The following is a 15994-nucleotide window of genomic DNA, read 5'->3' on the forward strand; positions in this document are numbered from 1 at the left end:
AGGTTAGAAAAAGTTAATCCTTTGCATGCGTTTGCTCTTTTTTTGTTCACACACACACACACACACACACACACACACACACACACACACACACACACACACACACACACACACACACACACACACACACACACACACACACACACACACACACAGACAGACACACACACAGACAGACGTACATGCATTCACTCACGCACACACACCTACACACATACAGTTAATCCGTGACGCAAACACACACACACACACACACACACACACACACACACACACACACACACACACACACACACACACACACACACACACACACACACACACACACACACACACACACACACACACACACACACACACACACACACACACACACACACACACACACACACACACCTTCTAGGAATTATTGATTTAATTTCTTACAAATTCTGAAGCACGATTCACCTGGAAACACGTCATTCTTCAGGTAATTAAGAACACGGGTGAGAAATGACAGGTAGGAAAGATAATTACTCTCTCTCTCTCTCTCTCTCTCTCTCTCTCTCTCTCTCTCTCTCTCTCTCTCTCTCTCTCTCTCTCTCTCTCTCTCTCTCTCTTAACTGTTTTGTTCGTTCTAATTAAGAGTTACCTGTTAAATTTTCGCCTTCCTCATTTTCTTTAATCATCAAGAAGTGTATTTTTTTTTTCAGTTAGAGGTTTGTTATAATTCTCTCTCTCTCTCTCTCTCTCTCTCTCTCTCTCTCTCTCTCTCTCTCTCTCTCTCTCTCTCTCTCTCTCTCTCTCTCTCTCTCTCTCTCATCGTCACTTTCATGGCCTGCTCTCACGCCCTCCCTGTGTCCCAAATCCTTCAGTTATCGTGATTATCTCTTCTCCTCTCCTTCATCACATTCACTCTCATTTTCCCTCATCTTCACTCCATTTCTCTCTCACTCAATTAATTAAGCGCCTTGTCATCTTGTTTTTCGTCTTTTTTGGTTTCGTATTTTTTTTCAATATTTTTCGTAGTCTCAATAATTTAAATTTTTTTATTTTATTTCCGGTTGGTGTTTTTTTTTTTATATTTGTTCACAGTTAGTTAATGTTATTTTTTGTGTTTATTTTCTTGTTCTTTATTTGTTGTTATTTTTTCGCTCATTCTTCCTTTCATTTTTCTTCGTTTTCACTCTCACTTCCTTCAATATTTTATTTTTTTTACGCGTTCTCCTTTAAATTTTCTCACTTTCACTACAATTTCCTTCATTTTCACTTTTTCTCTTTCTTTCCTTCGCTTTCACTCAGTCACTCATTCCCCGTCATTGATTATTCTAGGTATTACTTTCACATTCACTCATATTCACTCACCTTCCCCGTCACATTCACCCACACTCACTGTCACATTCACTCATTATCACTTCCTCTACAGTAATTAAACTCATACACCATATTTTCTAACTCTTCTTTTTAGTACACCAAACAAAGTACAGTCATTTTCACTCACCCCTCTAACTTCCACTGTCACTTTCACTCATTTTTCATCTTCAGTCCACTTATTGAATTTTTACGTCATTAGTATCCACTCTTATCCTCCTTTGACGTTCAGTACACTCATTTTCATTCATACCCACTCACTTTCACTCACATTCACTCAATTTTACCGACACACTTTTTTTTTACTAATTTCCACTCAGTTTCGCTTACTTTTATATTCACTTTCATTGATTTCCACTCTTCCACTCACTTTCGCCTTTACTTTCACTCATTCAGTCACTTTCGCCATCACTTTCACTACTTTTCACCAATAAACCCCTCATATCAACAGTATTTATTTTTAATCTTCTTTTAATACACTTAAGTACATTCACTCTCACTCTCACGTTCTCTCACTCTCCCGGTCACTTTCACCCTTGTCTCCTTGCCTCGTCATGAAAAGGTGGCGTGTCTTCATGGCGTGAGGGAGACAGGTAGCCCTCCAGTACACCTTGCCCCCCTCCTCCCTACCTCCCTCCTTCATTCTTTTTCCCTCCTCCTTCATCTACTCCTTCACTCATCCCCTCCCTCCCTCTCTCTCTCTCTCTCTCTCTCTCTCTCTCTCTCTCTCTCTCTCTCTCTCTCTCTCTCTCTCTCTCTCTCTCTCTCTCTCTCTTCGTGTACCTTATTTATTTTCTTCTATTTTTCATTCCATGGCTTCTTTTTTTCTTAATTTTGCCTCTTTTTCTCTGTCTCCTCTTCTTCTCTTCCTCTTCCTGGCCTCCCTCTCTTTCTCTTTATTTTTTCCTCTCCTCTGCTTTTTTCTCTTTCTCTTTTTTTCTCTCCGTATTTTAGTTTCATTTTTGTTGTGCTTTGCTTCCTTGTTTCTCTCTCTCTCTCTCTCTGTCTCTCTCTCTCTCTCTCTCTCTCTCTCTCTCTCTCTCTCTCTCTCTCTCTCTCTCTCTCTCTCTCTCTCTCTCTCTCTCTCTCTCTCTCTCTCTCTTAGATAAAGTAAGGTAAGGTTAGGTTAGGTAAAACTGCCTATGTTAGGTTAATAGGTTAAGTTAGATTAGATTAGATAAGGGCAGGAAGGTTAGGTTAGGATAGATTATATTAGGTAAGGCTAGGTCAGGTTAGGTTAGGTTAGCTAAGGTTATATTACATTAAATACGGTCAGGTAAGGTTAGTTAAGTTAGATTAGGTAAAGTTAATTAAGATAGGAAAGCCAAGTAAGGTTAGGTTAGATAAGACTAGGCAAGGTTAGATTAGTTAGGTTAGATAGTTAGGTTGGTTAGGTTAGGTTAGGTTAGGTTAGGTTAGGTAAGGTAAGGTAAGGTAAGGTAAGGTAAGGTTAGGTTGGTTAGGTTAGGTTAGGTTAGGTTAGGTTAGGTTATGTAAGGTTAGGTTAGCTAAGGTTATGTTACATTAAATACGGTCAGGTAAGGTTAGGTTAAGTTAGATTAGGTAAAGTTAATTAAGACTAGGAAAGCCAAGTAAGGTTAGGTTAGATAAGACTAGGCAAGGTTAGTTAGGTTAGGTAAAGTTAGGTTAGGTTAGGTTAAGTTAGGTTAGGTAAGACTAGGTAAGGTTAGTTAGGTTAGGTAAAGTTAGGTTAGGTTAGGTTAGGTAAGACTAGGTAAGGTTAGTTAGGTTAGGTAAAGTTAGGTTGGGCCAGGTAAGGTTACGTCACGTCACGTCACGTCAGGATGGGGCACGAAAAGACTGAATTATGGCAGGTAAGACAAGGCATCGTCGTTCGTCCTGGGGAGAAAAACGCACGACCTTGTTCATCCTACCTGCCTATTTTCCCTAATTGGGTAAAATGTCTGCCTGGGATTATAATGATCTTGTGAGCGGCGGGCGGGAAGGCGGCGCCGCGCCCCTCCCACCCTGGAGCGGCTGCGTGTCCACAGAGAGAGAGAGAGAGAGAGAGAGAGAGAGAGAGAGAGAGAGAGAGAGAGAGAGAGAGAGAGAATTTTTCATCCTATTAGCGCGTATGTCTTCTTTCTCCTCCTCTTCTATTTGAATTTGTTTTCTTGTTCTTTATCCTCTTTTATCTCTCACTGTTCTTCGTCTTTTTGTTCTTATTTCTCCTCCTTCTTCTTCTTCTTCTTCTTCTTCTTCTTCTTCTTCTTCTTCATATTTTATTACTAGTTACTACTACTTCTACTACTACTACTACTACTACTACTACTACTACTACTAATATTACTCTCTCTCTCTCTCTCTCTCTCTCTCTCTCTCTCTCTCTCTCTCTCTCTCTCTCTCTCTCTCTCTCTTATATCCACCTCGAAATATTACGAAATCCAGAGATTGATGTGAGAGAGAGAGAGAGAGAGAGAGAGAGAGAGAGAGAGAGAGAGAGAGAGAGAGAGAGAGAGAGAGAGGGAGAGGGAGTGGAAGAGGGAGAGGAGAAAATGACAGAGGTATAAAAAACGGAGGAAGGGAGAGGAGGTGATAAAAATGAGGAGATGAGGGAAGGAGGAGGAGGAGGAAGCAGAGGAAGGAGGGAGGAAAGAGAAAAAAGAGAGAGAGGGAGAGAAAAAAAAAGAAAGGGAAGAAGGGGAGGAAGACGAGAAACAAGGAGTGAATGAATGGAAGGGAAGGAGGAGGAGAGAAAATTGAATAAGACGAGAAAAGGAGAGAGATGAATGAGATGAGGAGGAGGAGGAGGAGGAGGAGGAGGAGAGAGGGAAGGAAAAGAATGAGTAGAGAAAGGAGAGAGAAAAATGAGAAGAGGAAGAAAGAGAAAGAATAGAAGGGAAAATGGAAGAGAAAATAATTATGATAATTAAGGGAAGAAAAGAAGAGGAAAAGTGGAAAATAGCCCCCCCCTCTCTCTCACACACACACACACACACACACACACACACACACACATTAAACTCAACAGAAAAGGAGGAAGAGAAGGCGGAGGAGAAGAACGAGGAGGAGGAGGAGGAGGAGGAGGAAGGAGAGAAGGAAGAAAGAGAGAGAAAAAGTAGATTGATTGGCCTAGTCTCTCTCTCTCTCTCTCTCTCTCTCTCTCTCTCTCTCTCTCTCTCTCTCTCTCTCTCTCTCTCTCTCTCTCTCTCTCTCACCTGTCCACGTGTTCTGAGGTACGTTCAATCAGGCATCGATTTACCTGTCTCACCTGTCACTCTGTTATTCTTTATGTATGGTTACCTACCCAGGCCAGGTAAGTTGTTCATTTAAATTATTCTTCATACATCGCATTATTCATTCACCGAGTCCGTAGATAGATAGAAAGATAGATAGATAGACAGATAGATAGATAGAGGGGGTGAATCTCTGTATGATCCTTTTAATGTTTTACCTGTTAACTGTGTTATTCATTTGTTATTCATTTGTTATGTTTTCGTGTTTACCTATGTTGTGTTTGTGTTTGAGTTGTTTGTTTGTTTGGTTAATGATGCGTGTTTTTATAATTGTTTGTGTGTGTTTTGTTTTCGTTTGTTTTGTTTATTCTTTGTTTTGTTTAGTTATCTAAGTCTCTATAATGTGTGTGTGTGTGTGTCTGTATGTTTTGTCTTTATTCATGTCTATCTATACAATGAATGTTTTAAGTTTATCTGTATATATCTATCTATTTTTCAACCCATCAATCTATCTGTATATTTATCTATATATCAACCAAAGTAAGTATCTATCTATCTACTCATACTCTCATCACACTGTCTTTTATCTATCACACCCGTACACCTTCCTATCTCTCCCTATCTCTCCTCCAGTCTCCATGAATCATTTAATCCTATCTGGCTGATTAAACTTTTATCTACCAGAACCTTTAAACCTTTTACCTGTGTTTATCTATTTATACATTTACCCCTTCATTATCTACCTACTTACCTGACTACCTATCTACCTGCGTGTATGTTTATCTATTCTCCTATCTATCTATATATTTACCTACCTGCCTATCTATCTGTCTATCAATCTATTTCATCGACTCATTCTTGCCTCCTTCCCACAGCTCAGTGAAGTCAGTCTTTCCTCACCCTTCACACTACCACCACCATCAATACCACGCCCCCAGGAGTCCTACAGGAGTGTCCCTGGAGCGCCTCGTGTCCTTGGCAGCCATGCCGTCGCCCTCCTCCTCCTCCAATCCCTCCTGCAGCGCGTCAGGGTAAGGTGGAATAGGTGGAAATAGAAAATGGGGTTTTAATCGTGTTTTTGTTATTTTTTTCTTTCTTGTTTGTTCTGTTTTCTTTTAAGTTAGGTTAGGTTATTCTTCATCTTTTCTCCTTCATCATCATCATCTCACCCTATATCCTCATCTTCTCTCCCACACTCATCTTCTTTTCCTAATTTTCATCTTCCCTCCTTTCCTTTCGTCCCTCCTTCATTCATCATCATCTCTCCCACTTCCTCCTCCTCCCCCATCTTCCTCCGTTCACGTCTTTACTATCTTCACTTCTTTCCTCATCTTCTTTTCCCATCTTCTCTCGTTCTCTTTCCTTCCTTATCTTCCTTCCTTCACCACCTCTCTGTTATTTCTGCTCTTTCCCCATCTAACCCTTCTTCCTCTCCATCTCCTCCCCCTCCTTACCTTTTCTACCTTCTCCTGGGTGCACGAACGACAGCCTCATTCCTTCTCGCCCCAGCGCTTCCCCGCCCTCCGCCAGGTCTCGCGTCGCCGTCAGGAGAGTGAGAGAGTACCGAGAGAGGCAGCGGTCTAGCGCATCCACAGACCTTGACTACCTCTGCGCTGCCGCCCGCACCGCACACTCAGGCCTCAGACTCTATCTCCTTATCACTACGCCCTCGCCACCCACGCCCACGCCGCCCAAACCCGCCCTCGTGCCCCTCCTCGGCCGCAGGTCCCCGTGGTTGCAACGATAATGTTAATGATTAATGTGGTTATGGTTTAGTCAGCCCGTGAATTTGAATCATAGAAAACTGTATTGCAGATTTTTTTTTCTTTTGTATTACTTGATTTAGGGAGGTTTTAGTGATAAAATTGACTTATGTTTAATTTAGTTAGGTCAGTTAGTGAAAAATGAAGATGCATTTTAGTATATTGCGTTTGTTTAATTTAGTTAGGTCAGTTAGTGAAAAATGAAGATGCATTTTAGTATATTGCGTTAGTAAGGGAGAAGAAACTATTGTTCGTAGTATTTTTATTAATTTAGCGATAGGATTGACTTGTTTAAATTCAGTGAAGAGGGAAATGAAGATATGTAATGTATTTTAATATATTTAGATCAGTACAGGAGAGAGGAAACGAAAAGTACTTAAATCTCTTTCATAGTATATTTGTTACAATTCCTACATATCATTATAATAATCTTTTAAGAGCATACCTGATGTACTTAGTGAGGTGTTTATAAGCAACTGTTTGGTAGCGTGTGATTGATCAGTCGTCTGTTTTTCTGTAGCGACATAATCCACACACGAGTCAGGAATACTGTTTCAAAATATGACACTGTATTCTCTTATACGTATTTAATGTCAGTTAGTTGTTTATAAGTACGTTTTCTTTAGGTATATATATATATATATATATATATATATATATATATATATATATATATATATATATATATATATATATATATATATATGATCAGTTACCTGGTTATATATATATATATATATATATATATATATATATATATATATATATATATATATATATATATATATATATATATATATATATATGATCAGTTACCTGGTTATAAGCAACTATCTCTTAGAATATATATGATCAGTTAGCTGTTTACACAAACCCTTCTTTTGTATACGTATTTAATCAGTTAGATGGCTTTAAGTGGCTTTCCTGTAGCCTACACGTAAGCCCCATAATTCACAAATGAGCCAGGCTAATACCATAACTGGCGTAAGGCTTGGCGAGGCGGGCACCTTTGAGCAGCACGCGACTCACCAACGGGACGGATCAGCTGACAAGTTTATGGACCATTTAGAGATCAGGATCAAGAGCTGCTCGGACAGCCAAGACAGTGACGTAATGCCACACAGGTGGACTCAGGTGCTGCTAATTGACTCACAGGTAAACGTAAGGAATGGATGTTAGTGTTTTTAGTTTGTTGTATTTTTAACTAAGTTTTAATTAATGATGTTCTAATTGGCATGATTTTTTTTTTTACAAGGACTAAATTAACTAAGAGGTCAGGTGCTAATAATCTAATTAATTGACAGGTAAAAGAAAAAAAAACGTCAATTTTTTTTTATTTTTTTTTAATTAGTATTCTTTCCTCTATATATTGTCCCTGTTATATAGATTTGTTAATTAAGGCGTTGGTAATCTAAATCAATTAGCAGGTAAAAAGGTAAGGAACATTAATTTTCAACGCTTTATCAGGTAATTGTATTTTGAATAAGGTGTTTAATTAATGATACTGTAAAAAATTAGGCAGGTAAGATGTCACGTGCTAATCTTTTAATTAACTGACAGGTAAGGTAAAGAACAGTAATTTTCTGTTGTATTAGCTCTCTATAAAAGTTCTTGTTTAGTTACGTGTTAATAGTTATTGATATTACTGGAATGTTGCTGTTATGGATTAGCGAAGAGGCCAAGACTTAAAGAAAACGATGCTAAAAATGGTAAGACTAACCTAAACTGTACCAGCATCAAAGAAAACGCTAAAAAAAAAAAAAAGGAAAACTTGACTATTCATATGTGAATGGTAAGACTAACCTAAACCGTACCAGCATCAAAGAAAAAGCTAAAAAAAAAAAAAGGAAAACTTGTAGAAACCAGAATGTTGGATAATTATTACTTTGTCTAGCTATTTATATTATAATTTTCATTGATTTCTTCTGACAGATACACTTGAATAAGAAACAAACTACACTAAACTAAGACCTACATTTTATCATCATCATCTGCTACATTTCCAGAGACTGAGGGAAGGATGAGCAGAAGAGATGAGAAGACGTGGAGAACAGAGAAAACAAAAACCTAAAGAAAACGAGAACAAACCTGAAGAGAAGGGAGAGACCTGAGGAAGAGGAAGCAAGACTCAGAGAAGAGACAGAGGAAGAGGAAAACAAACAAAAGGCCTGGAGACAAAACGAACAATTGACAAGAGAAAATAGAGGATGGGATGCCGGTGAGAGAGAGAGAGAGAGAGAGAGAGAGAGAGAGAGAGAGAGAGAGAGAGAGAGAGAGAGAGAGAGAGAGAGAGAGAGAGAGAGAGAGAGAGAGAGAGAGAGAGAGAGAGAGAGAGTGGGGGGTGGGGCTGTGATGAATGACCAATATATAAACAGAGAGAGAGAGAGAGAGAGAGAGAGAGAGAGAGAGAGAGAGAGAGAGAGAGAGAGAGAGAGAGAGAGAGGGGGGGGGACTGTGATGAATGACCAATATATAAACAGAGAGAGAGAGAGAGAGAGAGAGAGAGAGAGAGAGAGAGAGAGAGAGAGAGAGAGAGAGAGAGAGAGAGAGAGAGAGAGAGAGAGAGAGAGAGAGGGGGGGGGCTGTGATGAATGACCAATATATAAAGAGAGAGAGAGAGAGAGAGAGAGAGAGAGAGAGAGAGAGAGAGAGAGAGAGAGAGAGAGAGAGAGAGAGAGAGAGAGGGGGGGCTGTGATGAATGACCAATATATAAAGAGAGAGAGAGAGAGAGAGAGAGAGAGAGAGAGAGAGAGAGAGAGAGAGAGAGAGAGAGAGAGAGAGAGAGAGAGAGAGAGAGAGAGAGAGAGAGAGAGAGAGAGAGAGAGAGAGAGAGAGTGGGGGTGGGGCTGTGATGAATAACCAATATATAAAGAGAGAGAGAGAGAGAGAGAGAGAGAGAGAGAGAGAGAGAGAGAGAGAGAGAGAGAGAGAGAGAGAGAGAGAGAGAGAGAGAGAGAGAGAGAGGGGGGGCTGTGATGAATGACCAATATATAAACAGAGAGAGAGAGAGAGAGAGAGAGAGAGAGAGAGAGAGAGAGAGAGAGAGAGAGAGAGAGAGAGAGAGAGAGAGAGAGAGAGAGAGAGTGGGGGGTGGGGCTGTGATGAATGACCAATATATAAACAGAGAGAGAGAGAGAGAGAGAGAGAGAGAGAGAGAGAGAGAGAGAGAGAGAGAGAGAGAGAGAGAGAGAGAGAATTTATGAACCATACTCACTCACCAGTTCCTCTCACCCTCTCCCTCACTCCCTGTTCCCATTTTCTCTCGTCTCCCTACCCCCCCTCTCTCCTCTACTCTATTCTCATTCTTTTCTCTCCTCTCCTCTTCCTCTTCTCTCCTCTCTCTTTCTAGTCTATTACAATACACATTCTCTCTCTCTCTCTCTCTCTCTCTCTCTCTCTCTCTCTCTCTCTCTCTCTCTCTCTCATACCTCACCCTTCTGCTGGTCTTCCTCAGGTTTGAATTTACTGTCTGTCTGTCATCTACACCTCCATGGCTGGGCAGGGAAGACAGCACAGGTGATGTTAACTGGTGGTGATGATGGAGATTGCAGTGATGGCAGTGTTGGTAATGAAGATTGCAGTGGTGAGGACGTGGTAATGGTGACAGTGGTAGTGGTGACCTGCAATGGAAGTGGTGATGTATGGTGCTCCCTACTCCACCACCACCACAGTCTTGTCTTTCTTTATTCTGTAAATGTGGAAGAGATTAATACACTAGTTACTGTTAGACACTAGTCACTAGTTACCTATTGTAATGTTATCTGGGACTTGAAATCTTTAACAGGTGGACAGATAGTACTTAGTTATTTTTTTCATTAATCATGTTTCTGAAAATGTACCTGGGAACTAATAATAATAATAAACATTTGCTTAATTACCAATCAATCTGAGGACATCTTTACTTGTTCTGTAGCCACTTCTGATCTTTAAACTGAGAAGAAACTGAGAAATCTATCCTTTTCAGTCCCCTTCTTTCTTGATGTTTATAAGGATTTCATGCATTACTTCTGGTTCTGTTAAGTCTGTATTGCAATGAAAGGGTTAATATCTATTGTAATATCACCTGGGGTTTCAAGGTGGACAGGTGAACAGACACACACACACACACACAATGTTCTATTCTCACTATTCTCATTAGTTAGTAAAAATGTACCAGAGAATTAATAAAAACACCTCATTATCTACTGTTAGTCATGTTACCTGGGGCTTCTCAAGGTGGACAGGTGAACACACACACAATCAAACTTTTCAATCTCACCTTTTTAAACTTGTATTGGAGAATCATCCTTCTCCTCTGGTCCTCCTCTGGTCCTCCTCTGGTCTCTTGTCTCCTCTGGTCTTCCTCCTCCTGATCAAGCCTTTTTTTCTGTATTGCTGTTTAAGGTGTAAATTGTCTAGAAATTCTCCCTAAAAACTTAAGTGTTGGTTCTAAAATAAAAGAAACAAAGGAAAAATTTGAAAAACAACTGGAAAACAGAAGCTAGTGAACTGAAACAAAATGAGACAAACAGAAATCATAAAATAAATAGACAGTTGTGACAAAAAAGAAAAGATGATAAATTCAGAAAAAAATAAAAACTACAAAATCTAAAACTGGTGAGGGAGAAAAAAAAAGTCACTGAAAATAACAAATAAAATACATATATAACAACTACAAACAAAATAATAAATGAAGGATTTAGGAAGAGGAGGAGGAGGATAAATACCACCACATCACATTACCTGAACTATATATTACATCACTGCATCAGACCACAATAGTCACGCACTCTACATCACTGCCACGTTCCCTCCCTCATCACACCACACTCAAACTCCCTATAGATGCATTTGTACTTGCCACACAGCCACTACAGCACACACTAGCTCTTATATATACAGTCATATTGTTGAAGTTCATATACAGTCAAGTGGTGCTCCTAGATTAGCATTTTAGTGAAGCAGGGTGACATGGAAAGGATGGTGGAGGGGTTAGGAAGGATAGACAAGGGCAGTGAAATGAAGGATATGTTTGTTTGGGGAACAGACAAGAAAACAGTGAAATGAAGCAAGGATAAGAGAGATTTGTAGGGTATAGAGGGACGCAGTGAAATGAGACAAAGATAGAGATCTGTATGGGAAAGACAGGAAAAGTGAAATGAGATAAAGATAGAGATTTGTATGGGGATAGATAAGGAAACAGTGAAATGAGAGATTTGTTTAGGGTATAGACAGGGGAAATAGTGAAGTGAAGGTATGTTAGAGGTTTGTTTGGGGAAGTGACATGAAAACAGTGAAATGAAGAAAGGAGAGAGAGATTTGTTTGGGGGATGCACAGAACTGGGACATCATTACAGAATGAAAGAGTAAGAGGAAACCTTTAAGCTTACAAAGAAATATTATGAAAAAGAGTGGAGATGAGTAAGGAAAGAGGAAGAAAAATAAGTAAATGAAACTAGAGAGATATATAGAAAAAAAGGACTATGATAGATGAAGAAGAGGAGGAGGAGGAGGAGGATGGGAAAAGACAGTATGGAGATAAGGAATATATTAAAAGAGGATGAGAGAGAAAACACCCAAAACAAACCAAAGACGACAACAGAGATAAGGAGAAGAAAAGAAACAAAAAGAAACACACAAGCTTTATAGACCAAGACCAGCTTGATAATGCTCACTGAAGCTTCTCATCATCAGCTTAACTACAGCAGGCACACAGTTGTCAGGTGTGGGTGGAGAGGCAGGTGTACGGGATGGAGTAAGGTGGACAGTAGTAGCAGCAGCAGTATTGTTAGTAGCAGTGCTGTGTGTGTGTGTGTGTGTGTGTGTGTGTGTGTGTGTGTGTGTGTGTGTGTGTGTGTGTGTGTGTGTGTGTGTGTGTGTGTGTGTGTGTGTGTGTGTGTGTGTGTGTGTGTGTGTGTGTGTGTGTGTGTGTGTGTGTGTGTTGAGGTGTCATTGGCCTACTCAAGAAGCACCTAACTTTCCCTGCAGTGTTTGATCTTACTCACTTCAGAACAGGATGGGAAGTGTTGCTGTCCTCATAAACTTAGCCAGCACTTCCCCTAAATGTCTCTGTTATAAGATAGACCCGTTGAAATATACACTAAATTTGTTCTTTCTTTTCTGTGGAACATCTACACATGCCACATGCTCCACACAGGCTGGGAAGTGTTGCTGTCCTCATATAACCAGCCAACACTTCACTTATTTCATTGTATTATAAATTACAGTCATTCAAATATACACACAGCTTGCTGAGAACTTAAACTAGTCATGGCTTTTCTGTGACACATTAAAACACACCAAACATTCTACACAGGCTGGAAAATGGTACTGTCTTCACAAAACAAGCCTAAACTTTAAATAAGTCTATTAGTAGTTACATTCTTTGATATACCCACACAGTCAGAGGTACTTAAAACTCTCCTAACTTTTCTGCAACACACTAACACATTTCACAAACATTCCTGTCCTCAAAAAAATTACCAAACACTTAATTTAAACTTTTCACTTACAAGTTACGCTCCATGGATCATCCACACAGTCTCTCAGGGGTAAATAAGCTTGCCTTAACTTGACCTAACCTTCTCTCATGCAATAAAAATACTTGAGGTTCAGGTTAGATCAAGTTAGGGTCACTATGAAGTCTTCTATCATTATCACCATCATTTCTTTCCCTTACAAGCTTCAATACACAAGGTCACTCAGGGTTGGGTATCTCCAAGGGCTTTAATTACTGTTTATCATTGTTATCTTTCCTTACAAGCTTCAATATAGGCAGTTATTTGGCTTAAGTGATGTCTGAAGGCTTCAGTCACTATTACCAATCTGTTTAGCATCTTTTCCTTCCTTTTACTAGGTTCAATATATCTGGTTGCTAAGGTTAAGGGGACTGTCTGGTCAAAATAATGAAGAGATGTTACATGCTCATGTCTACTGCGTTGTAAATAACCGCATTAATGGTGTTTTTGCAATTTTTTTTTTTAACAAACCACACCACCACACCCCAGCACTACCACACTATACCACCAAAAAACAAGCACTGCTACATCAAATAACACAATGCACCACACCACCAAAATACACTACTACACCCAACACCACATCCCGCCACATGCATAAAGTACCATTTCTCCACCCAATATACTGCCTACCACAATTACCACAACCACACAACCCACAGGTGAGGCCAGGTAACAGCAGGAATCACAGGTAACTCCCAGGTGGTGAGGGGTAGAGAGACCTCCCATTCACATCCACATCAGGCACAGACAGGTGTTGGTGGGAGAGGGGCAGGTGAGGTGTGGGGCTCCCCTGTGGGTGGGCCTCCTGGACCTATGAGAAGGGACACTGGTGAGAAAGATTGATCAATTTTAAGTTAAGGTGGTGATAGATGCTGTGAATAGATTGAAAGAAGGAAGGATTGAAAGAAGGGAGGAAGGAAGGAAGGAGAGTGAAGGATATGGTTGTTGGTCGGGTAATGAAGAAAGGAATGAAAGAAGGAAGGATGAAAGGAAAGATAGAAAATGAAAGATATGGGAAGTAAATCCTTGTTTATTTGGTTATTGTTACAAGACAGCAATGAAGGAAAGAAAGATAATGAAGGACACACACACACACACACACACACACACACACACACACACACACACACACACACACACACACACACACACACACACACACACACACACACACACACACACACCCTGACACCCCTCAAACACCTCACCCCCTGATACCCCCAACACCTACCTTAATCAAAACGACACCGTTATCGTGACCCTTCGACCTCCGGCAGTGTGATTCCCTCTGGGTCAACGAGAAGATCGAGGGAAGTGTTATCGGAGACAGAATGGGGTCGCGGTTTAAGTGGTCTGATCCCCAGGCCTCCAAACCGGCCCTGCTCGTCTTGTGCATCCAGAGGCTCCACAAGTCCGGACTGGAAGGCGCGGATAACTCGTATCTGAGGGTGAGTCGTCAGGTTAGGTTAGGAAGAGGAGGAGATGAATTGTATGAAAGAGGGTTGTGAGAAAAAAATGAAAACACAGATAAATAAGGGAGGAGGAGGAGGAGGAGGAGGAGGAGGAGGAGGAGGAGGAGGAGGAGGAGGAGGAGGAGGAGGAGGAGGAGGAGGAGGAGGAGGAGGAGGAGGAGGAGAATTAAGAGGTACAAGAAACAAAACAAGAGGGAAAGAGGTACAAGAAACAAAACAAGAGGGGAAAGACAAAACTACAAAAGAGAATAAGCAAGAGGAAGAACAAAAGGAAGAAGAGGAAAAAGAGAAAAATTAAGAGGTAAGGATGCAAAATGAGAGAATTCAATGAGGCACATTGGAGAAACATCAGTGGAACATTAATGCACTCTGTGACACAAAACAAGTAACATACAGGTAACATACAATTAATTAATGTGCCTGGAGATTGGAGGTGATGGCTGGCAAACAAACACATGCAGAAAATAGTAATACAAACAGGTTAATTGGTGTGTGTGTGTGTGTGTGTGTGTTACAGGGACTACCACATGTAAGCCTGATGGTTTCTTGCAGCTTCTCGTATTATTATTATTATTTTTTTCTTTGTGTGTGTGTGTGTGTGTGTGTGTGTGTGTGTGTGTGTGTGTGTGTGTGTGTGTGTGTGTGTGTGTGTGTGTGTGTGTGTGTGTGTGAATAGTTTACCATGTTTCCTTGTACATTTTTCAATAGTTTTTCATCAAAATGCCAGAAAACTGGAAAATGCAGAAAACCAAACACACACTCCATTCCATCAATCAAAGCCACACCAACATGCAAATCAATGAAACAAAATAAGAAAACAACAGCTAAAAGTAAAAACAAAACATGCCACATAAAATACCCATTAGACACACACACACCTTCACTATCACTCTCACAATCCCTACTGTACAGTGACAGCTACAGTGAAGTGGTGTGTGACAGAAGGTTCATTACACTCTTAAATGGTTTACAAATCGAGCACTTCTTATTTAGGTTCTGTGGGTTTATTTAAACCATTCATCCTTATTTAGAAGTTTAGAGATCTTACAGTGGCTTTATTTATCATCTGTGTCTGTGGGGCAGTTCCACAGTCACCCTTTTTGGTTTGCTTGCTAGCCAACAAATCCACTGGAACTGTAGTCCGGTCCCACAGTCACCCTTGGCTGTTGCTTTTTGCTTACGTGAGTACCAAACACTGGAACTTTGATGATAAATTTTCAGGGAGGGGTAGGGCTGCCCAATCCATAATAAATTTCCAAATTACTGCATTAAATTAATGTTATTTACAGTAATATGATCTGAAAAGCATATGCAACTTTTTTTGTATGAGAGAAATGACCACTACATATGTAGTTTCAACTGTCAGACTTTTAATGAAGTATTAAAGGTTCGTCTTATAAGCCATCAAATACAGTAATAGACACGCATCCACTACCTGCACTCATCACTAACTGAGCATTGGTCTGTGTTGACATTCGACACTGATAAGACAGTCTTCCCAACTGCAACAACACCTACACGCACAGAGAGAGAGAGAGAGAGAGAGAGAGAGAGAGAGAGAGAGAGAGAGAGAGAGAGAGAGAGAGAGAGAGAGAGAGAGAGAGAGAGAGAGAGAGAGAGAGAGAGAGAGAGAGAGAGAGAGAGAGAGAGAGAGAGAGAGAGAGAGAGAGAGAGAGAGAGAGAGAGAGAGAGAGAGAGAGAGAGAGAGAGA

The 15994-nt window shown here is 40.3% G+C and overlaps 1 protein-coding gene and 1 long non-coding RNA gene across 3 annotated transcripts in view; one reads left to right on the forward strand and one right to left on the reverse strand.

Annotated features, from left to right (window-relative positions):
- Positions 1 to 10491, forward strand: part of LOC135093423 (uncharacterized) — a 22103-nt gene extending 11612 nt beyond the window's left edge. Inside the window, exons 2-4 of one of the 2 annotated variants that reach the window (XR_010263351.1) lie at positions 5423 to 5578; positions 8317 to 8528; positions 9766 to 10491. This is a non-coding gene — a long non-coding RNA (uncharacterized LOC135093423). Of the gene's footprint in view, positions 1 to 5422; positions 5579 to 7117; positions 7466 to 8316; positions 8529 to 9765 lie in introns of those variants that run through there. The other variant, XR_010263350.1, reaches the window with a different exon arrangement.
- Positions 10492 to 12111: 1620 nt separating this feature from the next.
- Positions 12112 to 15994, reverse strand: part of LOC135093421 (plasma membrane calcium-transporting ATPase 2-like) — a 45551-nt gene continuing 41668 nt past the window's right edge. Inside the window, 2 exon segments of the mRNA XM_063992698.1 lie at positions 12112 to 13622; positions 14043 to 14253. Coding sequence (XP_063848768.1) covers positions 13494 to 13622; positions 14043 to 14253 — 340 coding nt within the window. The 3' untranslated portion in view covers positions 12112 to 13493.

The sequence above is a fragment of the Scylla paramamosain genome, chromosome 43, assembly GCF_035594125.1.
Source record: "Scylla paramamosain isolate STU-SP2022 chromosome 43, ASM3559412v1, whole genome shotgun sequence".
Classification (NCBI taxonomy): Eukaryota; Metazoa; Arthropoda; class Malacostraca; order Decapoda; family Portunidae; genus Scylla; species Scylla paramamosain.